This window comes from Pezoporus flaviventris, unplaced genomic scaffold (genome assembly GCF_033815535.1).
Source record: "Pezoporus flaviventris isolate CSIRO_AGI_PZ_B2104156 unplaced genomic scaffold, CSIRO_AGI_Pfla_v1 ptg000005l, whole genome shotgun sequence".
In the NCBI taxonomy this organism is placed as follows: domain Eukaryota; kingdom Metazoa; phylum Chordata; class Aves; order Psittaciformes; family Psittacidae; genus Pezoporus; species Pezoporus flaviventris.
The window spans coordinates 14818059-14846055 of NW_026892553.1; the positions used below are offsets into that span (position 1 = coordinate 14818059).

The 27997-nt window shown below is 39.5% G+C and overlaps 1 protein-coding gene and 1 long non-coding RNA gene across 5 annotated transcripts in view; one reads left to right on the forward strand and one right to left on the reverse strand.

The window, feature by feature from the left end:
• DACH2 (dachshund family transcription factor 2) overlaps positions 1-27997 on the forward strand; it is a 290535-nt gene that overhangs the window by 254157 nt on the left and 8381 nt on the right. Inside the window, exons 8-11 of one of the 4 annotated variants that reach the window (XM_061446147.1) lie at positions 17950-18095; positions 18609-18756; positions 22763-22906; positions 25938-26008. In XM_061446147.1, the coding sequence (XP_061302131.1) occupies positions 17950-18095; positions 18609-18756; positions 22763-22906; positions 25938-26008 (509 nt within the window). The remainder of the gene's footprint in view (positions 1-17949; positions 18096-18608; positions 18757-22762; positions 22907-25937; positions 26009-27997) is intronic. The other 3 variants (XM_061446149.1, XM_061446148.1, XM_061446150.1) reach the window with 3 other exon arrangements.
• On the reverse strand, positions 21233-27362 carry LOC133265521 (uncharacterized). Its single transcript, XR_009741991.1, has 2 exons — positions 27293-27362; positions 21233-21506 (listed from the first exon to the last, which is right to left on the reverse strand). It is a non-coding gene; the product is annotated as an uncharacterized LOC133265521 (long non-coding RNA).

Consider the following 27997-nt stretch of genomic DNA (forward strand, 5'->3'; position numbering starts at 1 on the left):
AAAGCAAAACGATGATATACCACATTTTGCTCACTCATCTTTTTATCGCCCAACTATTGTTATTGAGTAAAAGGCATTCAGTGTGTTTCCCAAAAGAGACAGAAAGCACATTTCATTTCCTTTTTAATTGGCAAAAGTTTAACTCAATGCAAGTCCTGCAATCATCAACTTCAATATCCCAGTGGCAGTTATAAAGGGGTAGAGGGAATGGGGACTGGGATTCCGTTTAGATCAGGGATGAGAGCAGAAGCCAGAATAGCTGTCAAACTTTGTACTGCGTTATTTGCTTGGAAGGAATAGTGCAAAGTTAATATCGATGCAGCGCTATGAAAGTGTTCAAGTAGTTATCTCTGGGAAGGTAGTGTGAACTCAGCAGTATCATTGCTTTGATCTTTGGTTAAAGTCTTACAAAACTAGATTGCTGTTTGATTGACAACCTTATCAGAGAGTGAATGAAGACTGACACTCTAATATTGAAAATGCAGCGTTTACAAAACTTAAAGCCTGGGTTTTCTCATGACACTGCTGCTTTTGTGGAAGACTGAATTTCACATTTATTTTTAAATAAGTGTATACCTTGCTGTGTGCAGCTAAAACTTACCATTCTAGACTGCTGGCTCACAAATACTTCTTACCCTAATAATTTGATGCAGATGTGTTTATAGCAACAGTACTGTCATAATGTATTTGAAGAAGTAGGAGTTACTGTTTGAAGGCTTGAACATGGTGGTATTTATCACAACTCAATAGCAAATAATGATTGATCCAACACGTGAGTGATTGATGCAGAGGTGGCAAGCTGCAGCTTGATTTGGGTAGTGTATTCTGGCAGTTTCTGGGTGGGTCTGGTACAAGGGCCAAAGGGTTTCCACTATATAATCCTGGCTTGAGGGCTTGTCTTCAGCTATTGTTTATTCCTTGACTTGTCCGCTTAATACCATCAAATGAACAGAGGCTACCAAAGGGAGTTCGTTTGTGGAGTAGGCTTTTCCTTTCATGACAGTAATCTGCTTAAATGCCAGCCCTCTTCCAGTCATACCATACTTCTTTCGAACCAGTTTTAAATGTCCTGAGTTTGAAGTGTACCTTACCTTCTCTACCGCTTGATCAGATTCTTCAGGCAGACTTGGGCAGCCAGGAGCTGCCTGACGAGATGACCTCCAGCGGTTCCTTCCAGCCTGAACCGTTCCATGATTCTGGTCATCTCCCAGATGACGTTCTGTTTTCCTGACAGCCTGATGCAGTGGCTTCCCAGCAATCTTGCCTTTCTGCTTTGGGAAGTCTCTGCCATAGTCACATCAGTATGGTTGCTTCCAGCCCTGCTGGTTGGCACCCAGGCAGGCTGTTCTCCAGCTGTCACCAGAGTGAACCCTTCAGATGTCACCTACCTATTCTCTCCATCAAAGGCTGCACTTTGTGTACTTTTCCACACTATCCTCAATTTCTTCATTAAGCTGGACAAAATAATATATTCTGTTCAGCTAGCAAAAAAAAAGGGAAGAAAAAGGGGGTGGGAGAGCTGTAAGTCCCACTCCTAGTTTTGTGGGAAATGATGTTAACTGCTATGATTTATGTGTAAGAATAAACAGATTGTGTCTGTTTCCACATTAAAATACCTTAAGCAAGGAAATGTCTCCCCAAAATACCAAGCTTGTATCAGCCAGAGGTGTTAGTGAAAAGACTTAATTTATATGAGGCAGTTTAAATATAGGCATCCAGGAGATTTTCACAGAAGGGGCTGAGGAGCTGTGCTGTAGGGTGTGGGAACTTCTTCAGTTGGCTTAACTGTCAAAGCCAGTGTTTTTTGAGACTACATCAGCAATTTTTCGTGACCTTCTGATTCTCAGTTTACTTCAGTATGGCTAAATTCTGAATGCAGTTATTTCCTTACCTCTTAGGTGGTATGTCTTACATGAGTGTGTGTGCGTGCGCAGCAGTGTCTATAGAAATACACACAAACACTTGCACACTGATATGTATGCAATACAGTATCGTATCTTTACTAAAATATCCTTTATGAAAAACTATTAATTAAAAGCCAAAATTAATGTCAATTTCATCAGCAGCGCAGCTTTGCTGAATAAACCTTACATTTGACCATATTTTCAAAGTGGACATGTACAAGTCAGGAGAATCGTTACCATTTTATCATTTGAAGTCTGGAATGAATGATTTCAGAATGAAAAGCATATGTAGCTATGCTGATCATGCAGAATAAATTATTTTCAAACCCCACATTTATATCAGTACATTTTTTTACTGTGTGGAAAATGCATATCCACAGAAAATAATGATCACCTAAATTTTGCTGTAAACGTTTAAAATGTATATGTATATATGTATGAAATTCCTTTGGAAATGTTTACAGTCTGCTTCCGTATTGCAACACATATGGTAGGAAGAATCTTGCTTGCAAGCCAGTGGGTTTTTTCAGTTTTCAAAATTGCACTGAATAATAGCTAGTGTACAAAAATTGGGATGTTTTGTATTTTATAAGAAGCAGTTTTAACATTTTCTAAGCTATGACAAATTTCTCCCTAGGTAAATTTTAATGTAATAATAGGATTAGTTAAGCTGTCCCTAATTTTGGCATTTTTTATGTACGTAGGCACTGGAGGTGGATTAGGAATACTCTGAGTCATTCTACTTCTGTCTTATTCCTTTCTTTAGTCTTTAGAGGCCTCTGTGGACATGAATGAAGGTTGTTGCTGTTGAAGGCTTTGTTCTGTCTTTTTTCTCCTTTTTCTCCCTGCATGTATACGTGTGTGTACATGAGATATAATGTAGATATTTAGGAACCAATTCTGTTGCTATGATTTTCATAAAGCATTTCTGGAACTTGTTGTATTTCGATTAAAGATTTACAGACCTCCTTTTGCCTCAAACCTCATTTTTAAAGGCCAGAAGAGAAAAGAAACCCCAGACCATAAACATGTTAAATGAAACATCCATAGTACCTTCAGTTAATGGTATTTCCTAATAAGTTACTGAGCCCCCTTTTAAAACAAGAGTGTTAATTTACTGTTTCCTTTCATCTGTTGAAATAATTACTTTTCTTTTTTGCCTTCAGTAGTTTGTTCTGGTTGTTAACATTTCTGTAAAATTAAGTTTGAAAGGTGCTTTTAATGTTCAGATAGACTGCAGTGCACATTTGACTGTTAAAATCAACCTACTTAAGGCAGAACTAATGTTTAACACTCGCAGCTATTTGAAGTAGTTCACTGCCCAGTTTAATGGTGCTGCCAAGGGCAATGGTCACATTACTTGCTATTATATTTTGGGGGCTTTGTTATGCTGGCAATAAAGACAATCCATGATATTTCTGTAAATATTGGCTTAGATCTTAAAGACATCATTTTTCTACTAACAAGCTGTAAATTGTAATTTTTAAGGGAGTAGTGGGCAAGAAACACCAACTCCTGCTCTTGACCACGCACTCCATTTAGGTGTCGTCGTTGCATGCGGCAGCATTAGTGTTGAATGACTTTTCCAGCAAACTGTTGAAAAAGACAAAATCAAACTGTAGAAAAGTCATGGTGATGGTCTGCTGTAGTGGGAGAAGTGATCTCATATCCTGGGAATTGGATTTTTCATTCTGTGTAATATCCAGAGAGTTCTAAGACATCTGCACAGGTAGGTGGAGAGCAACCCTGGATAGCCCAGCCTGTCCTGGTGGATACTGGGGGCAGGAGGTGGGACCTTCCCCATGGCTGATTTCACTTTGAGCCATTCTGCAACCAGTACTTCCTCAATCTGTGGTTCTTAGAGTGTAGGTCAAATAAGATTATTTATGGGAATTTTTAAGCAAATAGTACATGCAAAACTGTAACTAATCCTTTGTGCAGGGGAGTTAATGGAACCTTTGTTGAGTCTTCAACAAGTCCAGTGGGAAATGTATAGTGTAGGACTGCCCCACATAACCCCCCACCTGAATGAGTGAACAGAGCATGTGCATCGTATCTATTCCTGTGTGAGGTCATGGATTTATAACAAAACAGCTGCTTTCTTCTTTTTTGATAAGCAGAGAGGACAGAGAATTTAAAGATTAAACAATACACCTTCTTATTATATATATTTACTAAATAGTGAGGAAAATTTTCCCCTTGGCTAGTCTAGTGCAATTTTACAAGCTTCAACAATGCTGAATGGATGTTATTGAGAAGTGAATTTGGCTCATTCTTTTTATGCTTTTAACAAATACCCAAGGGAAAGGCAGTTGTTCAAGGAAAATGAAATACAAATAAACATAGAATTTATTCTCAGTAGGCATTCTGGGGAACTTGGAGCTTGAGTTTTATGCCATGTTTTTTTTTCTGTTGCTTGCAAGAAAATCTAAAATATTCATATAAGCTGTCATTTCTCTAAAGTGAATTCATCCTTTTTAAAAAATAAAGCAAAATATCTATTCGGTGGATAGAAGTGGAACAATGAAACATAACAAATGACATTTCTGCTCTGAAGTACATCATTGTAATGGACTGTATTATTCTGGACTGTGGATACAGATGATTTTTTTATTTCACAGCATCCTGTAACAGTTCTTAAGACATGATCATGCACAAAACATCACTTGTAATTATAGCAGTTTGCCATTTTCATCTGCTCCATGCTTATTTCTCATTTGATTGATAATCCATGTACTTCAAACTAATGAAGGTTCTTCATGCTGCCACTTAGTAGACATTACCCATTTTTATAACCTAAATTTCAGGGTATGGTTGACATTTTTTGTTTGAAGTAAAAGGAGAAAAAATTAGCTTCTTAACAGTGCGTTTTTGCACATAGATTTCTGGGGTCCTACAGAGAAATACAAAATACAGTCAGTGAGAATGTTCATGGTATAAAGAAATTCAGACTATGGATTTCATTTCAGATTAATCATTGCCCAGACTCTGAAATAGTCCTTCAAAAAAATCTATGATTCCCCAAGGAGTGTCCTGTGGAGGGCCGGAGGCACTTTTTTGTGGATCTACAACTATTTTGATTACCAGTTACTTAATTTCTGTGTTCTTATTTCTGACTTTGAAATAAATTTAATTTCACCGTCTCACAGGTGTTGGTTTAAGCAAGTCATATGAAGAGACTTTTTATGGTTCTAGACTGAATATCCAACTTAGATACCTTTGGCAGAAGCAGTGTCAGTATTTAAGGCATTATTTACTGCTAGATTTAAGTAAGTATTTATTACTAGAGAGTATAAATCCAGACTTTATACATCAAAAAACAAGAACATATTTTTTACTGTTTGAGAGTGACTGAGCTTGAGGGTTCCAGAGTACCTGAACAGAGATTGGCTCTTGAAAAGCGTGTGTTTTATTTCATTTCTTAGCAGATATGTGGGAAAGTACCTTTCCAGGTAATGTTTATGCTTCATTAATACTTTGATCCACTGCTTGGTTTTCATCAGCTGCAGACTTGCATGTTTGCATAAACCTCCCAGAAATAGCTTTTCACCTTGGGTTGTGGTAACCTTAGTGAAAACTTCAGAGCTCAAATGGCAGCGTGTACAGCATCAATACCTTTTAGAATTTTACAAAACTAGTTGATTAAATCTGATTTTAAATACTACTTTCTGTCTAGAACCCTGCTTTCTTAATAATCAATTAAAACTTTGTTTCATTGTGTTTATTCAGCGTGTATAAAGCAGTACTTGACATGTATTAGACCTTACATAGCAGTACACAGCTGTGGCCCATCCAGCATTTTCCAAATGAGTTTGCACAAGGAATAAAAGATTGCCATCTGAGCAACACTGGAGGGAGACAAGAGCAGACAAAAGGCAGTTAAGCGCTACAAAAAAAGAAAAGACCTTGTTGAGATAGAAATTTCTGAGCAAATGCCTCAATTTCACAGGGAGATACTGTAGCAGGCAATGTACATTGATTTTAGCACATGAAGTACATTGCTTTGGGGATTCATTAAGCTTCATTTTGTGCACTACCATGAATGGGTATGTCAGCTACTCTCTCAAGTAATACACAGTTTCAAAGCAAGAAGGTAGAATAAACCAAAGTGAAAATATGATGTGCCCCACAAATAGAGTAAGCCACTTTTAAAAGGAAAATGCTTTGCTTGCTAAAAGCAGTAATAAAAAGCTAAACATTTTTGAAGTACTTTATAGAGTTTTTAATATGACTTACAAACACCAGTGAGTTCATGCTCCTAGCTGACCTGGTGGGAATCTCGCTAGAAGGACAGATGCATTAATGGAGTGCAAAGCCTTATTTCTGTCATTTGGAAGAAGATACACAGACAACTGTTTGATACTTTTCAGTTACTCACTACTTTACTGAATATGGGCAAGGTATATTTGGGTTTGTTTTTCCAGCTTCTGTATTTGCAGTGAGAGGGTGCTTAAGATGATGCTGGTTTCTCTTCTCTCTTTTCCCTTGGGAAGCAGCTGCAGAGCTCACAGTGGTATTTCACTGCCACTCCAGTCATTGGCTGCAAATCTAGTGGCAGGTCTATGAAGCTGGAGTCTTCAGCCACCAACCAGATCCAAGGCTGGTTTGAAATCTGTCTGTGTGAGAGGTCTGTAGTACTAGGTTTCTAAATACTTTGTCTTGGTTTGTATTTTGGGTTCAGTTGGGAAGCATATTAAGTCCAAGAGATTTATCCAAAAATCTGTTTAGTAGATTTTATTTAGCAAGATGAAGCCATTGCCACTTCCTGTTTGTCATAAAGTCTACCATAAATTATAGTTACTTAGAGGCAGAAGGTTCATGAAGTTTCTCAGCATGTTCTAGAGTGCTTGGTTTGCAGTGGCAGATCACTAAGAGTGGGATTGTACATGCCCATGGCTGTAAGGAGCTAAAAAAAATACTCAAATCTTCCTTGCTCAGTTCTCCAGCTTTTGTGCTTTGTCTTCAGCAGATACTAGGCTGTTATAAATGAAATTAGCCCAAGCAACAGGGCTTTACTGTCAGACTTTGCTATACGCCGCTTTCTATAGCAGAGCACAGCATAACTTTATGCATATTGCTGTTCCAGGTTGAATGGCACAGGTACCTGAGGTTTTGAGCAGAGAGAAGAGTAGAGGAAAAGTGTTGACCAGCTACTGGGAATTGTACCCCTGCTAGTAACCTGTTAGAGGAAAACACAGGACCCTGGAATTAACCTCTTGTGGTTTAAATAGTTAAAACTTTACTTACAGGTGATGTTTTGTCTCAGATGTGCATTGGGAGTCACTGCTAAGGAGGTGATCATTGAAGAGGTGCTGGCTGTGAGAGGCTCTATGTTTGGCAGCTTCTTGGTGCTCTAGCAGCCAAAGAGAGCTCAGACTGAACTGAAGGAAGAGTACAGCAGATTAATGTCAAATAGCTGCTGCCTGCAGAAAGTTTTCCTTTCTGTCCTTCCCTCAGTATTTGATCTTTTAAAAGAGCTCAGGATAAGTGACAGCAGTAGACTTAACAGTTACTCGGTTGCAAAGTAGTGGACATGGACTACTTGGTGGTTAGTTTACGTTTATACTCAGATTGAGGCTGCTGTTTGGGTCAGAAGGTGGTTTTCCCTTTGATAGATTAGCTGTGTGCTAGGAAAACTTGTCTTTCCCCAGAGCATCATGTAATCATTTGGTGGCAAAGAGGTGTGCTACATTACTATGGACATGCGGCTCTCCACACTGAGAGCTGCTGTACTGCTGGTATATGTGAGTCTAATCATTCTGTCACTAAGATGTAGTATCGAAACACTAGGACATTTCTATCAGAGGGCCTATTACTTGCCCTCTTAGTTGAAGAGAAAAGAAGGACTGAGATAAGCCAAATTCTGTTTCTTAGACAAGAGAGGCTCAGTTCAGTTCTGTAACCTTTAATATCTACAGGAGATACCAGCACCATGTAAACAACAGCACTTGTTAGTGCTACTGTGCGCTGCAGGCTGGCGAAGCCCCAGGGAGATGGGTGCATGTCTTGTTTCATGCAGGACCCTGGTGGCGGCTGTGACAAGAGCCAGGCTGGCCAGCCACAGCAGGGGTGTGCCACAGCCCAGTGCCCACTGCATGAGCACTGGCACTGCAGGATGTGCTGTGGGCAACAGGGAAGGCCGGAGGAGCTGGGGCACGGTTAGAGGTTTCTGTGGAAGCCTGCAACAGGACTGTTGTGCTGTATCAGGAACCGCACTGGTAACAGCTACAGCACAGAACTGCTGCCCGCCTGTAGAATTAAAACAGAAGGTAAATTGAAAAGGGATGAATTCCTCATGCTTCTTGATAATCAGGGTTTATAAAATCAATGTGGCACTGAACTGATTTCAAACACTAGGATATAAAGCAGAGTACTTCTGTGTTGACATCTGAAGAATTCAGAATTCATTCAGGATACTGTTAAGATTATTGTCTTTCTGGGTCTGTTTTTCTCTTAAGGTAATCCTGTTTCTCTTAGTGATCAGTTTTGAAAGTTGTCTTATTTCTACAGTGCAAGAATGCTGCTGGTGAACATCCCCCAGTTGCACTCATAATTATTTCTGATTTAGAGTGCCCTGGCCTGATAGCACCAGGGAAATTAATAGGAGAAGCTTTCTACAAGTTCTAGAAGATGAGCAAAGACATACTCCCTCTTAAAATTATTTAAGCAGGTGCTGTGGGAAGCCATTGCTTTTATAATGCTCTTCAGATGTTTACAGCAAAACATTTTTTCCCAGTGATTGAATTTTTCAAAGTACTAAAATACCACGGAGAAATATGTTTCCCACCAGTTTTATGGCTCCCTGGATACATTCTATACAAACCTTGTATCTGCCTGGACACAAACACTCTATTGCAAAAAGATATCTTGCCATTTTAACAAGCTACACTGCTTTGAAAGGATACACTGCAGTGGGAATGTCAGTGCCTTAAGAGTAATACTTCTTTAAGGGTACTATTTTATTAAAGCAGACCCCAGTAATTTGTTCCTGACTGTTATACACCCTTATTTTATTAAAGTATTTTACATCTGTGGAGGAGATTACTACCATTTCTATTTTCTCCACTGCTTGGCTTTAATGGATGGTATGGAATATAATATTTATTAAGCCTAAGCAGGGGAGGACGTAATAGCAGAATTGTCCTTTATAACCTATTTTACACAGTTGTAAAATAAACTTTAATAAAGCAGGAATAATTATCCAGGAATATCCAGGAAATGGAGTACTCTGCCTGCTTCAAATAGTTGGAGGACTTAACTGCTGGTTATACATATACTTTAAGAAAATGAACTCAACAGTAATAATATTGATACTAACTTCGTGCTATTTTAAAATATAGTAAGAGTTGAAGTATCTTTTGTGTCATAATTACCATGTTAGCATAGATCATCTAATACGTAAGTATAATATCTATACAGTAGTAACTGCATGTAGTTCTACAGAAGACAGACACACTACAAAAATATTTATACTTACTAACTTTGTGGGTTAGAATTCCTTTACCTTATTCTGATGGCACCCAGACCCCCATAGCTGGCTCCATGGCTACTGGTCACTTCTGGTGATCACTAAGCTTTGATGCCAGGCAGTAACGCTCCTTGTTGCTCAGTGCTGTGTGCCTGTATGGCTGCTTATGGGCAGAGTGGACCCGTGTTTAGTGCCTGGACCCCAGAAGGCAGTGAGTGTCTTGATTCCAGCCAGGTTTTGCCTGAGGTTAGGAGCACAGACTTTGCACCTAGCCTATGCACAGGTGACAACTGAATAGCTCCCTGGACCAGGAAGACAACTTCAGAAAAGCCTTTCCCAGTGATGGCATATCTGCATCTTTGGCTGGCAGGTAGAGTTTTTCAGGTGCAAAATGGAAACGCAAGCATGTGTGCCATACTGGTGAAAATTTGGTCCCACCAATCGCAGCTATCTGGAAGCACTTATGTAGTTTTGTGAGTTTTATGAATAGGAAAAAATGGAATCTTTCTAATGAGATCTTCTTCATAGTATTGGTTATACTGCCCAATTCTGCAGTAAAGGGAGCAGATGATGAAAATTATTTAAAAGCACACCGTATAGTTTTATTACAAGTGGGACATGAAGGAGATTGCCTAACTGTTGAGCTACAGAAGGCCTTCTTTTGGGTACAGGGTTTTGCTTCACGTTTCTTGGGTCCTGCTTTTCCAGAGGTACCCGTTTGCCCACCACAGTGCACCTGTCCCTGCAGCAGGCCTGTGTAGGGGCTTTGGCAGGCAACTGCCAGCTTCTGCTGCCCATCATCCAAGTTACACCATCTGGGAGCCACCTTCTGCCCAGAAGCCACGGAGCTGCAGTTAGTGTGGTGCTGGGACTCAGCTGCTCCCTTTCTCCCTCTCCCTTCTTCCCAAGTCCCCGTGCACAGTGGTTGGATACAGGCTAAAGTACAGTTCATGAGTCTGACCATGATGCTCACCAACAGTGGTCACGTTTGGCCAGGAGCTGGCTTGCACATGCTGCCTGAGGACATGGCAGAGAGGAGGACAGGAGCAGCTCTGCTGGTGCGTGGACCTAATTGTCTGCATGTTGGGACTGATGCTCTCCAGCCAGCTCTGGCTGCCTGTGCTGGTAAGGTGACAGTTCAGTTAACAGACATTTTTTCAGCTTGAACACCATCAACCTGTTCCTATTTATCCTCGCCACACCCAGCCCATGTTTCTTCACCTTTCTTACGCAATTATAGTGCTGGTTCTTGGATAGCTTTGTGTTGCTGTTTCTTGTATGATTTCTCGTCTTGATGGCAGTCACTGCAGTCTGTCTCAAAGGAAAAAAGGGAAAGATTTGTTATTAAGGACCCAGTGCAGCTTTGCAAGAAACTGATTCCTGATTAGATATTCCAGAAGGACTGGAAAAGAAATTCCTGTCTTCCCCCTTCTTTCCTGGTTCCTTCCTCCTCTTGTTTATTTTTTTTTCCCTTAAATTAATATTGTGGAAATGATCTGGACTGAAGTTATTACATTAATTATCCAAACTGACATTTTTGCAGTGTGTGAAAGGACAGGGTGGTATGTAAAATAGATGCACTAAGAACACCTACAGTATGACAACAAGTATCAGGGTAATTGCTGAAAATGAAGTCTTTTCTGCTATCCCTTCCCTTCAACATCTGTTGTTCCATATGGAGTCATAAATATTTGCAACAAAATAGTTGAAGAAATAATCTCAACATTAATAGGGAAAAGCTGAATCCGCCAAGAAAATTAAAGAATCTTTTTTTTTTTTTTTTCTTGGCAAGTTCCTCATACCCACCCTCATCTGACAGTTTAAAATCTCAGTAGAAGAATAGTCAGACTACAGCGATGCTTAAAAATCACCGTGAAAAAACCCTTGTGAATGTTAGTGGGAGAGTTAGCTGAGAAAAAATAACAACCTCTTGATAATGGCCATGAAGAGGATTTTGTTTATTTTGTTTCATTTTCCTCCTTTCTTCCAAGCCCCGGTAATTCTACTACTAGCCTTTTCGTGAATGGTTGGCATTTTCACTTTTCTCTATTGTCAGTCGAAATAATGCTTCTTGTCATTGTGAGGAATGACATGGGTACTATTACTGGCTGAGAGTAACTAGTTACTTTAAATTGGCATATGGAAAATGCAGATCGATAGTACTTGCTCTTCTATGCAGGTTAAGAAGCAACTTAAAGCATGGGAATCCAGATTATCAAAACCTGCCTGAGAAGCAGCTCATAGGAGAAAGCAGGTATAATACAGCACAAACTGTAAATTGTAAATAATTGTTGTGCATATAAAACGTAGCATTTTGAAGGGTCCTTATTTACTTAATAGTAACCTTGTACTTACGGTTCTCCTTAATGAACAGAATTAATCAGGTGATGTCAGTTGTATTTGTTGATCTGTACATACTGAACTTCAGACTGAAGTTACTTGCAGTGAAACACTTCAGCTTTGGTGTCTAGCTTGTGAATTGCTGCACTTCTCCATTTCAGTGTTCATTATTGCAAACCCAGTGTCTGATCTAACTCAGGTCTTCTTTTTTTTTAAGGTTTGAATTAATAAAATATTTTCAGGTGTTTTTACCGTCAGTGCCGTGTGAACATCTGACTATATTGTAAATATGTTGAAGTTATAAATAGGTATAATTTCTGTGTTATTAATGAGAGTACATTGATGAAAATGTCAAAGCTGTATAATTACACATCTCTTGATAAAGAGTGCACAGATAAAGACAATTTGTAAACTGTAATTTCAGCCTTTTCTAGTGAAATTTTCATTTCCCTGCTTTTTGCCTCCTTCTCCTATTCAAGCACTAAGTGCCTGCTTTATGACATCCTTCAGGAAAACACACCCTCATCATTCCTAAGAACAGGTCTGTGGAAAGGTTGGTGAATGCATTGCTTGCAGAGTTTTCTTTCTCTTTTTTTACTGCTCCAAATCCTCAGTTTTTCCTAAGCTAGCACATTGCTCTTAATGTAACAGGCATTAAAAGTCAATAAAAATGTTTCTATAAATGCATTAGCAGCAAAAGGAGGGCTAAGGAGACTCTCCATCCTTCACTTGAGGTGGGGGGAATACATAGTGACAAAGGATGAGGAAAAGGCTGAGGTACTTAATGCCTTCTCTGCCTTCATAGTCTTCTATAGTTAGACCAGTTTTTCTCAGGGTACCCAGTCTCCTGAGCTGGAAGACAGAGATGGGGTGCAGAATGAGGCCCCCATAATCCACGAGGAAATGGTCAGCAACCTGCTATACCACCTGGACACACACAAGTCTGTGGGGCTGGATGGGTCCACCCAAGGGTATTGAGGGAGCTGATGGAAATGCTCACCAAACCACCTTCCATCATTCATCAGCAGTCCTGGTTAACCAGGGAGTTCCCAGTGGACTGAAAGCTAGCAAGTGTGATGTCCATCTACAGGAAGGCCTAGAAGGAGAATCTGGGCAACTGCAGGCCTGTCAGTCTGACCTCAGTGCCAGCAAAGGTTGTGGAGCAGATCATCCTGAGTGCCATCACTTGGCACAAGCAGGACAAAGAGGAGAACAGGCCCAGTCAGCATGGGTTTATTAAAAGCAGGTCCTGCTTGACTGACCCAATTTCCTTCTATGACAAGGTGACCCACTTAGTGGATGAAGGAAAGACTGTGTATGCTGTCTACCTAGACTGTAGTAAAGCCTTTGACACCATTTTGCACAGTGTTCCCCTGGAGAAACTGTCTGCTCATGGATTGGATGGGTGTACTGCTCGCTGGGTAAAAAAGTGGCTGGAAGGCCTAACACACAGCATGGTGAATGGAGTTAAATCCAGTTCGCAGCTGGTCAAAAGTGGTGTTGCCTAGGGCTCAGTACTGGGGTCAGTTCTGTTCTGATCATCTCTATCAATGATCTGGACTCTTACTGTTTTACAACGGTTTCCAAAAGTTTTTAAGGCAGCCTGGAAATGCGTATGTAGTATATAATGATTAGATACTATTTTTAAAGTGAAGGGGTTTTTATTGGCAAAGCTCAGTCATGAAGACGGCTTGTGTGCTATCAAGTTGTATCAATCACTTGAAAATGAAATAAAGTCTGATTTAAAGCTAGTGCACTGGATTAATCAGCTACTCCCCAATTGCATTCATTGACCCTTCTCATTCAGGGACTGTAATTAAGAAAAACAGCACTGACTTTAAATTCAGCACCTGAATCACAAGGTTAAAGCAGTAAATTTTAGAGTCTGATTGGTGCCAGGTTAGGAGGAGGTGTCTCTTCTCTCACTGATGAACAGGAGTGCTCAGCTCCTGGCAGAGAAACAGTAAGTGAGGGAGAAAAAGGCAGGCAGGGGTTTATGGAGGATTTTCAGTTATTAAGACACTGAAGACAGATAACCCTGTCCTTCCAGACTTAGAGATAGAAAATGTTTGGAATAAACAATGCTTCAGATTACAGGGGTTTCATACTTACCTTTCTGTAAAAGAAAAAACTTCTACTAGTTTCTAGTTAAACATCACAGAAGCTGTCAAGGTTTAAACTCAAGGGAAGTCATCTCACATTTTTGGAAAACTGCTTTTTGCAGTTAAAAGTTAGAATTTGAGCCCTGATTCTGTCAAAGTACCTGTGTTTGGACACCGCTGCCTGTCACCGCCGTTGTGGAGTAGATATGCAACTGGAAGTCAAGGGATGTCTTGCCACTATAAAGATATATTGGTTTGGGTGATTCTGTAAGATCTTTGGGCAAATAATGCTATTTGAAATGAAAACATATCTTCTTTTCAGAGATGTGTAGCACATACAACCCAGCTGATGCTGCAGATCCTCTGTAAGTCAAAAAGGTCCATTAGAGTATCTAGGCTGTTCTCTGTAACTATGGACCATAAATGTAATCCACATCACTCCAGTGTTAAGCTCAAAGAATTAAAATTTTGATAAGCCATTGTAGTCCTTTAGGTTTCTAACTTGTATGCCACAGGCAGGGAAAAGGAATTTGTGGTGAATAATGCTTATACAGGTCCAGGTCGATAGAGGTTTTGAAGTACACGTGAATAAGTAACTTTGTGGTCTAACTGGTGTTATGCAGGATGTAAATTGTAGCTTTAATATTTCTACCTTGTTTGGAAGTGATGTGTCAAGTGTATCAGGTATGTGAATGATGGGTTCAAAAACATGCCATCTGAAAGCAAATAAACCAGCTGGCAGTTACCACTGCCTGTTGGTTTGGGCCATGCACTGTTATGCAGGGAGCAATTCACATAACTTGTGCTCACAGTGCTGTGCTTAGTCCGTAGGTGGATGCTTCATTTTCCAATCCCTATTTCTGCAACTTAGGCAGAAGACAGAAGATGAAAAACTCCAGTATATGGAATTAAGAACAGGAAACTTTCAGGCAGATTTCCATGTGCTTTCTTGGGATAATACTCCGTTCACTGTTAGTGTTTACTGTGTATTTCTTTGCAGTATAATTCCTGCTTTCGTCTATTCATCTGGATGCCAGCTAGAAATTAAAATAAAAAGACCACACTCTAAATGGATTCCTGAATGCTACTATAAAGCATGGCAGGTTTAACAAACAAGCTCGATAAAAGTAGTTCCCACTTTGCTTCAATAAATAGAAAGGTTGTTTGTCCTTGGTTGCACTGCAGTTGTTCTAGCTTTATTTCTTGCTTATTCTGTTGTACTATATGTGTGAGTGCAGTTTTTAGCATTGATATTTTTAGTGTTCTTTAAAATGAAAATGCTTAAATCAACATCTTTTTTCCTATTAAAGAGATGCATTTGAGACAATCGGCAAAAAATGCTTCCAACACAAGCCACTTTTAATTGCTTTGCCAATTATGATTTCTCAAGTCTAGCTAATAAATTTCTGCCTAACTGTGCACTTTATTCAGGATACAGGCAAGATGTAGACACCATTCAGATGTGAAGACCTATTACAAGATTGAAATAGATTTCTAATGCATTTATCATTCATCTTTGCAGAGTGCGATTTCAATCAGAAGAAAAAAAAAGATGATGAATGGTTTGACAGTTTCCACCCATATACGCTAAAACATAATATGCTTCCTCTAGTTTTCAGCTATTACAGACTTTAACATGCAATGTGACCTTGGTCTGCAAAGCATGTTTGGTTAGCACAAAAACTTAATCATAAGAAGTCATAAGTAGAATCCTTCTTCTTTACTGCCCTTTTTCTGGGACTTGGTAATTTATTGCTTCTGGGACAGGTAGGATATGAACAATGGGCCAAATAGAGTCCAGGGTTATCTCATCTGTGTGAAAACTGCTGCTGAAAATCGATGTGACCTCTGCTACACTGTCATCCCAATTCCCACCCTCTGTGTCCTATTTGTCTTTTGGTGGAAGCTTAGATCTGTGTGCTGTCTCTATGTGTCTCTCTTGGGCCAGATTATCAAAATGAATCATTGCCTGCATACCTCTTATATTTCTATTTATTTTCCTGGTGTTGACTAGGTGTGATGAAATATGATTCTTTTTGCATTTGATCCTCACTGCAGCAAGCAGCACCTAATTTAGCTGTGTCTATCTCTTTAAAGAAGAGTAATACTATTTTGAAACTTCAATCTGCTGTACAGTAACATTACAAACCATAGACCATGCAACCTGTCTTCACAGTCAATAGTAATTTTCCTTTCGGCCAATTTAATGTTATTACTTTCATCTCCAAATAGTAGAGATTTCTGGAGATTTCAAAGCAGCTGTAGTTTTGTTATGCATATTTTATGTATTTCTTTCTTTTTCAAATGCCACTTCAGTTTAGTCCTTTGTGACTCCATGGCTTAAATATTATTTCTGTGTAACATCATATGCAACAGCTTACCAGCTTATTTTAAAAACTCTGCCACTAATACAAGAGAAATGGTGTGTCTGAATCAGCATGAACTCTGTGGTCTGAATATGTGACCAGAGCTTGTTTCTTTTAAATGGATCATTTAAATTACATGAACACAGCTCTAAAACGAGAGCTACAAAGACGTGTAGAGGTTACTGGCTTTTGTTGTTATTAGTCCTGAAGAATCATGATGAAGATGCTCCATTTAATGAACTCGCATAGTGAAAACAAAATACTCCCTAAGCGGTGATTTCAAAGAATACTTGAACCTGTGAATGCTCCTAGTTCCTTGTCAGTAGGTAATGCTTTAGAAACACAGCAGAAAGTGCTGCTCCTGGAGTTTGTGAAGCATTGTTGGGGGGACACGGCAGTGCCGTTCACTGTCAGACTCTTGGGTTTTTTAGGCAAGGGAGGGGGCCTTTTCAATACGCTGTGGTCTAATTGTAAATCCTGCCTTTAATGTGACCAAGACATTTGACAAATGAAACGATCATCAGGACTGGCTGTGCAGTTTTCCTGAAAAAACCCATGAGTCATGAACTTGCAGCCAATACATTGGTTGCAGGCTTTACTAAAAAGCAGTTGCCAAGAAAATATTCCTCATGATTTCTGCAGGTGCACGAACATAACAGAGACTGGATTTCCCTGGAATATTACACAGGAATATTTTTTTTACATTTCACAGTAAAAGAAATGTAGAGTTTGGCTTTAAAGGCTGTTAGATTTTAGTTTTGTGGTTTTCAGCTTTAAATGAATACATGGGGAAAACACGCTCATTAGGGATCTGAGAGGAGGAGATTCTTTACTGTCCTAAAATAATTAAAACTATCCTGTTCAGAAATGTGACTTCCTTGGTGATAGTACTGATTCCTTACAAAATTTAAAGGATTTTTTGAAAAATATTTACTAATACTGCTGCTTCATTATGAATACATACTTGTACTGTGTGTGCACGGCTTGCTCTATAGCAACATGATTGGTTTGAAACTGCAAGTAAAGGGGAAGCCAGCAGGTCCCCATTCTGCAGTTTGGAAGAAACGCATGAATCTAGGTCCGTGCAGCAAGCCGCAGGAACAAGGCCCTGTGCTGGTTGCCCTCTCCTTCCTGGCTGCTTTGTGGCCTCCCCACCCCACCCAGCTCTCTCAATACCTCTGCTACAGAAACTCAGCAAAGCACCCTGGCTACTGCATGTGACGGGAGAGGCTGACAGCAGCACCCTACTTGTTAAGAGAACCTGCACTGACGCTTCACTGACAACGTGAAGCTGGTGCTAGCTAAGCAGGAGGAAATGACTCAGTGGTGATTACTGACTGCTGCCTATGGGAAGGACAACATTAAAGGAATAAAGAGATGTGATGCACTTCTTGATTAGAATTTTGTCAAGGTTATAGCAACAAAAAAATGCGCATCACAGAATGGCAAACATGACAGAATGAAGAAAGGTCATTCAGGCTTAATGAACTGTGTAACACTGTTGTAATCCTGTAGTATAATTTATAGAATTTGAGATATAGTAGACTATTACAGCTGTGTTGTACCCGTCACTACAGTTATTATTGTTCTGTACTATTTTGCAATCTTACTTTAGCAACAAGCACAGCTGCCCAAGAATGGAAACAGTGTCAGTTGTACTAATGCGTTTGTATTTTGACTTCCAGGTAAATGGAATGCTAGTTTTTAGAAGTTACATTTACCTATATTTCTAATGCTTTCTGATGTTGCTTTTAAACCTGTCTTTACAGAAGAGGTCCAAATTGCCATTCCAATAATGAAACCAACCTTAGATAAAGTCCAACTGGCTGGACAAGCCTTGCCTCCTGGATTTCCGGCGCCATTTCTTTTTGCTGATGGTCTTTCATCAGTAGAAACACTATTAACCAACATTCAGGTAAATTATTCTCTACAGGGCTAGGCTATGTCATGATAGATAAAATGTGTTTCGGTTTTAGTCTCTTTTTTAAAGTTTCAGAAACTTATTTTGTATCTGCAATTTCTTCTGTTTAATGTAATGCGTAGGTTTCTACTATCTGGCATTATTGATCGTGAAAGGGTTTCATACATTTTCTTTTTGACTTAATAGTTGGTAATAATGGTCATATTAAAATGCACCAGTCTCATTATTCCTCCTTTGCTTCTCCTTGCAGTTGACTGAGGTCAGCAATGATACGGCACTAAGTTTGTAATAAACCACATTGGTAGGATGACTTAGCAAAAGCTATACTGAATGATTCCACACCACAAAATTGCTCATTTATAATATTTAGCTACTTCAAATGCCCAGTTGGGTTCCGGGTCTACAGGTTTCTGCATTAAATTTTTCTGTTTTCCTAGAGGGTGTAAAAGAAACAAATGGATAAATGTTGTCAGGTGTTTTCAGGTCTTACATTTGTGTGTGTTTTAGGGCCTACTGAAAGTGGCTGTGGACAATGCAAGAGTCCAGGAAAAGCAGATACAGCAGGAAAAGAAAGAGTTAAAGATGGAGCTTTGTAGAGAGAGAGAATTAAGAGAGAGCTTGGAAAGGCAACTCACAGCTGAGCTGCAAAGCAGAGGTGAGTGAATGAAAAATTGAGTTTAGATATCTATTAAATGTATAACCCTTTGGCATTTCCAGCTGGAGCTATGAGGACTCGGAGTTAACTGACATTCATACTTCAGTGTAAGGCAGCAGTGGACTAGCACTGCTAATGAAAGATTTAAATTTAATAAAAACAGAATGAAGCACACTTTTCTGTAAGCAGACGGAGTAGCGGCTGAAGGATTATTTCCTGGAGGGCAACTGGCCACAGAGAGTTTTGGCAGGTTCTGTTCAGGAAAGCTGATTCGGCTTCGTGGCGTTCAGATGCATTATTACCCCTCTGCCTATGTATTCCCAGCCCGATTTCTTCATCTGACAGCTTTAATTTCTTTTGTTTTCTGCTATTATCCTCCAAGCACTGAAAATCAGTCTTACGGTGAGAAAGAGAGTTATGTCTGCAATTTGGGTATGTAGGTGATTTTTTTTTTCATTACCTTACTACTTACCTAGCCCCCATTCCTGCAGTTTAGCTGCTAGTCAGCTAGTTTGTCCTATGGATAACTTTAGTGCAACAAAATAGAACTGCAAGAAATTGCCTGCCCAAGTGCAAGAGCTGAAGCAAGTAGCCCTGGGTACTTTTTTTTTCCATTAGGAAAGTATGGTACAATAGCACTCTCCCTATGGGGACTTCTAAAACAAAACCATGACTGTTTAGAAGGTTTTGATAATAACAGGCAATTAAATTGGTAAATCTGAATCTTTCGCTGTGATATTGCAACAAAGAGAGTGTTCTTTTTAAAATTCAAATCTGCATCTGAAAGAGAGGAAGAGTTCTTCATGTGCTAAAAGCTACTTCTAGATTACACCCATGAAATCAGAAAGACAGAACTAGGTAAGACCAGAAAGGTAGGTGCAAGTACTACCTTCTTGTGCGGTTTGAATTGGAATTAAACATGGAGAGTAGAGCTGTCTGCAGTGCCACGGCTTGGTAAGAGGCCACAAAGAAGGGCACTTCTGGGTCAAGTTGTGAAGGGTCAGTAAATACTACTGAAGTTGCTAAATTGGAAGTGGGTGTACAGAAATGTTGCGTCACCCCAACTGAGTGTGGATGAGACTGCTGTATTTCTTTAAAACAAAACTCACCTCCCTGTAGGCAGAAAGCACACTGTGCACCTCCTGAGTCACATTTAAATCAACAAAAGCCATAAGCTATTCACAGACTCTGTTGGCTTCTGGCTCAAAAGACGATTTCACCAATAATCGATATCCTTAGCACTGTTTGTTTTTCAGGTCATCACCACATGCACTTCTGTATTACTATGGAAAGTCAAAGATAGGCTACATGCAAGATGCTCAATTTTCCAGAGTTATGTTGTACAGATCACATTTTGAAATTCATCATTTATTAAGTCTCCCAGAGATTTCCCATGTAATGGTATCCCTTTTTTTTTGACTTTTTCTCCACCCTCCCTCCCTCTCCCCCCAACTGGAGCATTCCCAAATTGAGAAGGATTTTTACAAGTCAATAAGAATTCAGATGAATAAAAAAATCACAGAAGTCACCAAAATTTATGTAAATACTGTGGATTTCCCCAGAATTTTTACAGATGTTTAAGTCAATTTTCTAATGATGTTTTGTGGTTTGAAATTCTCAGATATCTAATATACAGGAGAAGCATATCAATAAAAGGGGTTGCAAAATACTGCTTGTATAAATTCAACTTTCATTTTAACAATACTTGTGAGCAGTGTTTGCCACAGTGTGTGCACTAGCAAACTTGACTCAAATGGGTGGTAGTTTTAAAAGACCATTTATATTTAAGCTTAGATTCTTTCTGGTCTGTTAATTTTAGTTACCTTTTCTAGCGCCATCGTTTCTCCATTTGTTTGATTCCATAATGAATCCATGGGATTAAGTATGGCTGTGAGGATTTGACAATGCATGTGAATCAAAGCAGCACAATGCAGAGGCATTCTCCAACCCTCTGCATGAGCTGAGATGGGTTGTAGGAAGGTAGCACATTTATATGAGCTGGGGTGTGCTATGGGAGTTGTCTTTGACCCCTTCCAGGGCTTGCTAACATTGTTCTCCAGATGGTTCTGAGATGGTACATGGGCATCAGCCTCTGGTCCAGCTAATCTTCCTTATGCCAACCAGGTGTGTCAGCTGATTGCAGGTTTCCTGAAACAAAAGCTGTATCCAGGAGGGGAGTATTTCCTGGCTCCAGCAGAAGTGTGGAGATGGGCCTGTGGAGATTCTACCAAGCAGTTTAAACCAGGAAAGAGAGGTCATACAACGAAGAGACAGAGGATAGTGTTCTTGCAGCACTGGTGAAAAAACAAGTGTAAGAGCCCATTAAAGATAGTTTAATAGGGGTAATAAGGACAGGAAGGAGCACAGGAAAGGTTGTGGTTGGCAGAGGTATATATTTGAGATGCGGTTCTGGCCCAAGTAATGGTGACCTGTTGCTGATGAGAAATAAGTTTAAATACAGGATTAAGATTCAGGGTTTGAAAAGGTAAAAGCTTAAAAGGTGCATTTTATTGCTCAAATTTATATAGATGAGGCAATACAATAGCCAATGTCAGCAGTTCACGATGAAGATATTGATCACATGCCTACAATTAATACTGTGCGATTTTCTAGTTATAGTTTTAACTGTATTTATAGTTGGGTTTAAAACTGAGATTAGTCAGGAATACTTCTGTTTCCTGCCAGTTCTTATATAGGTGAACCAACGGCCTGTGTCTGAGTTTTGTCAAGATACTGTTTCTGCTTTCCATCTGTAAAAGAGAGAAGATACGACTGCAAAGTGCATTGTGGTCTACTGCTGTACAGGAGTTACTGCATCGGCACCTGTGTTAAGTCCAAACAGCCAGCTACTATTCAGGGGTTTATGGAGTGCTTTATTTAAAATGAGAAATTGCTGATGAAGATAATAACACTTCATTTACTTACCAATGTTACAGGCTTGTTTTCGGTCTGCCGTCTACCTGGGAAGTTCCCTCTTAATTTCTCTCTGAGATTCTCAACATTAGGACCAAAAACCCAATGCTTTTTTTGTTCATCTCCTTTGGCTTTCCATCTTTTTTCCTCCTAGTACTAGTGAAGTGCTTAAGTACTTATGTTACTCAGTACATACCCCTTCTCTACACATTTGATCTTTTATCTGAGTTATATACCGTCAGCTTCGCAATAGCCTTACACCTGACTTCCATCTTGGGCAGTGGTTCTTGGTATTTCAGTTATTTTCTTTCAAAATTAACCCAACTCCTCCTCCATTTTCACCAAAAAAAAGGACCTCATTCCATGAGATGTCTCTGTGTACCCTATTGGTACTGACATTTCAGATTCTCCAATACTGCATACAGACAGTTTGCCTGCAGAAGTACATTTATTTTCCATTTAATATTAGAAAACAAAAAAAAAGTTTAGTTTAAACTCTGAACATTCAGAAGACTTCCTCTATCCATGAGGAGTGGTCAGTGACGGCATAACCAGTGTGCTTGGATTATCTTTCTGAATAAAACTACTGGAGGAGGAGGGTGCATTATAAATCTCAACATTAAAGCAAAAGGTTAGAATGAAGGGTGAGAGATTTTATTTAATTTTGAGGATATACATTGCTGCTGTTCCTGGAAATTAGTTTAAGCCAATGATCTGCTCAACCTGGAATTGAGTCCAAATTGGTGAAGTCAAACATGAGCTGCCAGCCTGGCTCCAAGATGCTGAGGTTCTGGTCTGAAGACTGAAATCTGTGAGGCTGTTCCAAAGTGACAACAAGATTTAAGATTTTTAAGCAGATCTGAAGCCCCTTCAGATTGTTTCACTACAGGATATGGCTTGGGGGTTTTGTGGTTTTGTTTTTGGTTGGTTGGCATTTGTTGGTTTGGTTTGGGGTTTTTTAATATCAGATTCATGCCAGATTTTGGGGTTTTCCCAAGCTAGAACTGGGGCCATGAACATAAACTCATTTACTGTCTCCATTATGTATTAATTGTGCTTTAACAGCCATTCTTACAATATATTTACGTTTCAGCAACAATTCAGAAACGCTTGAAGAAAGAAAAGAAGGCAAAGAGAAAATTGCAGGAAGCCTTGGAATTTGAATCAAAGAGAAGAGAACAAGTGGAACAGGCACTTAAACAGGCCACATCAGGTGACGGTCTCAGGATGTTAAATGGTAATGTCTTAGTTGGCCTTTCACAGTTAGCTTAGAATGATGTTTAATTGAAAAAAAAAAATAAAATGATGCGCAAAGCAAATTGTAGAATAAAAACCTACAATCCTTTTCTGAAATAATGAAAAATCTATTTCAGGCCATGTGCTCCGGGTCATGAATTAAAAAAATAAGTAAGTCTGTAACTAGAGAAACAGACAGAGCAGTTTACACAGACCTGACAAGAAATGCTGAATACATTACCAGAGAAATCTGTTACAGTGCCAGCTAAGACAATGTGAAATTTGGTTCCTATAAGGTTCTCTGAACTCTTCTCTCCCAGCAGATTCATTTTTAGAACTGCTGAGCTTCATTTTAAAAGCCATTTGGCTGAACTTTGCTCAGCCTCAGGACCTATTAAGTTTGTTAAATATGTATCAGCTTTCAGAGCTGACTAGGTTTTGAATACTTCCCAAATACTCTTGTGAAACAAAACCAAATCAGTTCATCTCCTAAACAGTGATCATGTTTTGGGTAGTGGGAGGAATTGCCTCCCTTGCTTAAGATGGTTCTGGCCAAAGTTTAGAGCTTTGGCTTGAATATTTAAGATGAACATAGTTGAGTTTTAGTTAATTTCAGGTTCTGTAGCTAAGGTTTAGGCTGTGCATCCCTACGTGGAAGCCTCTGCAGAGGCTCATGAATCAGGGTTACGTTCAATTTGTATCTGGTGTAGTCTTTACGTTATCTTTGTGCCGCCTACTGTGGGCACTGCCAGTAACTGAGCCTTGGTAACATAAGCAGACTGCAAAATCTGCCTGAACTGCTGAGTAAAAATAATGAGTTTAACTTGTCTTGAGTTCTCGGTTGTGAGGGCTACCCAGACTGTTTTTTAAAGTTACAGCCAGCCTGTTTACATGAACTGCCATCACAACACTCCACAATGGACTGCAAGTTGTGATTTATCTAGAGCACCTAAGAGATATAAACTCTTTAAGTACAAGAGCAGCAGCTTTCAGAGGCATTCTCATCTGCTGGGTTTTATAGTCCAGCATATCACTATAACCAGGAACTGGCTGGCTTTTCTGATGTACAGAGGGGAAGCAGTGGTGATTCCAGCATGGATGTACAGCTTGCTGTTGCACCGTGGTCAGGGACATTGACCCAAGGGAGAATGGATGGACAGAGCCAGCAGAAACCTTTTCCACTGCCTCCCCTGGGTCAGGAAAATGCCCAGGTTGCATCCCACAGACACAGCCATCACCACAAGATGAATGTCAGAAAAAAACAAACCTAAATCCTGATGTTCTGTAAGGTCATTCACCCAGACTCTGCCATTGCTGGTAAGCACCTTCTGCTTGCACAACAGTTAGGAGTACTCAACAGTTCTGGGAGCCACAAATTAAGGGGTACCAACATGCCAGCAATGTGATTAACAGATCTTTACATCTGCTATTGTGGGCCTGGCTGCTAGTGGTTTGATTTGCAGGCACACTCAGGTAGTCATATATATGTTAGTGCCTGCAAGAAGCTGATATTTACATGCTAATCTGATTGCACATGCAAATCAGGTAGCTCATTAGCATCTTAATCCACAATTTAATTGCAGGTACAATTTTATGACAACAAAATGTGAAGGGCTATTCTGAATATTTTTAATTTAAGTCTGACAGTCTGTCTCATTTAACAGATGCTGTTACTAGTTACAGATGACTTTGTAAATTTTTGTATATACAACATGTACTCTAAAACGTTTGAAAAGAAAGAACCTTTTTGGATTAATAGATCAGTGCCCTGAACTTCCCTTCAAAACAAACAGGAATCTGGATAAGGAAAGACCTATCTAATAGCAGTCAATTTTATAAGAAAAAATCATATACATCAAAATATTATTTATTTGGTCATATGTATTTGTAGGCTGTATGCGCATACATCACATATATTTCGTTTACACATTACATATTACTAAATTATAAACTCATATTACTCTTCTGTGCATGGACTATGCTTTTAATGGGTTGCCCTGCTTTGGCATAGAGTCCAGTGAGGCTGTAGGGTGACCAGCAAAATATCATCTTTGTGATGAGTATTGACATTCCAACTGCGGGGATCTGAGAAAGCAATAGTACAGTTATCCTCTACTGGAGAAAGTCCAGAACAGGCTTCTACACAGAAAAACTTCAGGCAGCTCCCTTTCAGGTGTGGGATTTTTCTTGCTATAATTCTAAGAGCCATATGATACGGGAAGCAGAAGTTTCTCCAGGATTTGAGGTGTCATGGATTCAAATCACATACCCTTCATGCTAATCGTTGCTGGCACAAGGTGGATAATGGCATCTGTTACCATAACACCCTAGGGTGTTTGAGCCCCCACCCCCAGCCTGGAAGATGGTGCGTATAGAGGTATTACCAGTATGAAATTAAATAGTCCAAAAGTGCGTATCATCATGAGACTCTTTCTCAATTTGGAAAAAAAGCCACAATCCATTTTGGAAAGCTCTTCTCAGAAATCTGGAAATACTTCACATAATATCACATACGTAGTTTTGCTTTGGGTGATAACACTTGCTTACAGCATCCTGAGGTGAGTCTTTTAAATGCAGTTTGCACAGTCCTGTTCTGTACAAAGTGGTACGCACGTGTGCAAACGCAAACGTGTTGACTGGCACTGGCTATACTCTAAATCTGTACATTGCAGGTACATTGCTAGGAGAGTCAATGTAGTTTAATGTCACCCCAGTTCAATTTTAACTTTTATTTTTCATCTGTCAGATGCCCTCATTCTCCAAGCAAATTTTACGGACATATTAAAATCACGTGTTGGTTATTATCTGATCATTAGACAAATGTGAAGCACGTTAAAAATAATTCACTGTGAGACCAGTAATGTTTGCACATTTTGGGAACGATTTACTACTGAAAATTCTATGAAGACCAAATGTTTTATGCAAGACTGTGTAACTTGGAGATCACCCTAGTTTGCTATAAATATTTTTCTAAAGATGCATGAGAGGAGGGCAAAGGGGAATGCATTAATCTTCAGTGTCATGTCTTTCAGATGCTGGAATCCCAGATATGGAAATAGAACACAACGGAACCCAACATGACAGTGCAGCGATGCAAGGTGCAGTATGTACCACATCCCATCACTTACTTGTTTACCACGAGCCAAATTAAAAATGTAACAAAATGCAGAACAGCTTTTGTCTCCATTTTCCTGCTTTAAGATAAATGTAGATTACACAATTTAATTTTGTCTTCCTTTTCAGTACAGAAAAACTTAGGAAGATCAAGATCAGAAAGTAACTGTTTAAACAGAGATGTTGGAAAGCTGTATTTAGCTATCAGATACGTGCACTAAGTTCAAAAGTGGTTTTACATGCTTTTTTTTAATACTTTTTTAATATTTTACCTCTGATCCGTACCAGCCTACAAAGATCACAGGTGTTTTCAAAAACTGCATAACCTGTAGGAGGAAAAGGAAAGTCGTCTTCACATTAGGAGCAATTACACAGTGCTCCATTTCCCTCGCTGTTCGGTGACTGTAAATACAGTTTGTATTGTTTGAGTGCTTCCCAAGGAACAGTAAGTGCATTCTGGCTGTAGGCTTGTGAAGTGAGGGAGCTGTGTGATCATCACTTAAGGGAGGGAGATACAGAGATCTTCAGGGTTATTTCCATTGCCATTGGAAGGCTGTTTGAGACAGGCAGAAAATCCATAGTCACCTCTGATAAAATATGGTGTCATTTGAACAGAGAAATTCTCTGACTTCGGCAAAAAAACAGTTTCATAGTGTTGGTTTTCTATAAAACCAACCTTCTCCCTTCAATTCTGTGCTGTATTCATGACACACCATTCAGTTCTGCACCAGCTATTCCAGCAGCCTGGAAACTGCTGCCCATTTCAGTGCTGTTCCACTGAACAGCTGGTTCCCAGAGCCCTTCTACACCCCAGGTAATGGGAATGTGCAAAAATGATGTGTGTCAAAGGAACTAGAGACAGTCCCCTTAAGTGTGGGGAGGACTGCAATGCAGTTAGAGATACGAACCTAATTTACAGCATTTCTCAACTGTTAAAGGCTCGACTTTGCATACCTCTGCTATGCATCTGTCATCCATCTGTCATCTATACGGGAAAGCTTTCAAATATTTTTACTGCTGTCTCTTTTTGTGATTTTAGGTTCATATGCTATGTATTTCAAAGAAGGAGAATCACAGCTTTATTGTAGTGCATATATATACATACAACATATGTGTGTATATATGTGTACACATATGATTAGAGCTGTGCTCTAAATATTGCAATTGGAAAAGTGTTACTGCCAGAAATAGTCAAAATATTGGATAAGCACTGACACATGTATTTAAATTTGACAAGCAAAATATTTGTAACATTTCTATCTGTTAATGATACCTGCTGGGAGGAGTGCTCAGTGCTCTTCCAGAAAGATCCCAAGAGTCAAAGGTGCCTCTAGACAGAATCTAGTAAAAAAATTACAATTTTCAGTTGGGGGAAAAAAGTTACAGTTGGCTCAAATCCCATCAAAAATGATCATGAAAAACTGTGGAAAGTGATGCATGGCCGCTTCTGACAACCATTTACTTACTAGAATGAATTAAGAAAACTTTCTTATATTTCTGTAGTCTATTGATATAACAGAAAACCTTGTGATTTTATGATTTTTATTTCAGGTTTGGGTTGGTCTGTGGTTTTTTTAATCTTGTCCCAGCTACGTCATTCTTTAGTTTTAACAGGCTTTGGATAATGTAGTTCTTGTCCAGATTAAAAGCCTGAACAAAGGGAGAAGTGGCTCTCCACTGAGCTCAGTATCTCTGGGCCTGGTGCCTGCTACAAAAGCAGAATGTGACTTATGCTGTAGGAGCTGAAAACCTGCCCTGTGCTCTTCAGTGGCAAAGCACCTCTTGGCTTCATCACCACGATGAAGGACAGCGTATGCTGACTTCAGTGAGAGTTTTGCTGTGGTAATCTTGTTCACATGCAAATGTGTGATGAGTTTAGCCTGTTTTCCACAGAGCACTCTCCGCTGATAAAAAGACTTGTGAAGAGCTTTCCGTAGAGCTTGTTCAGATTTCAAAGTGTTTCTGTCCTGTAGCACCA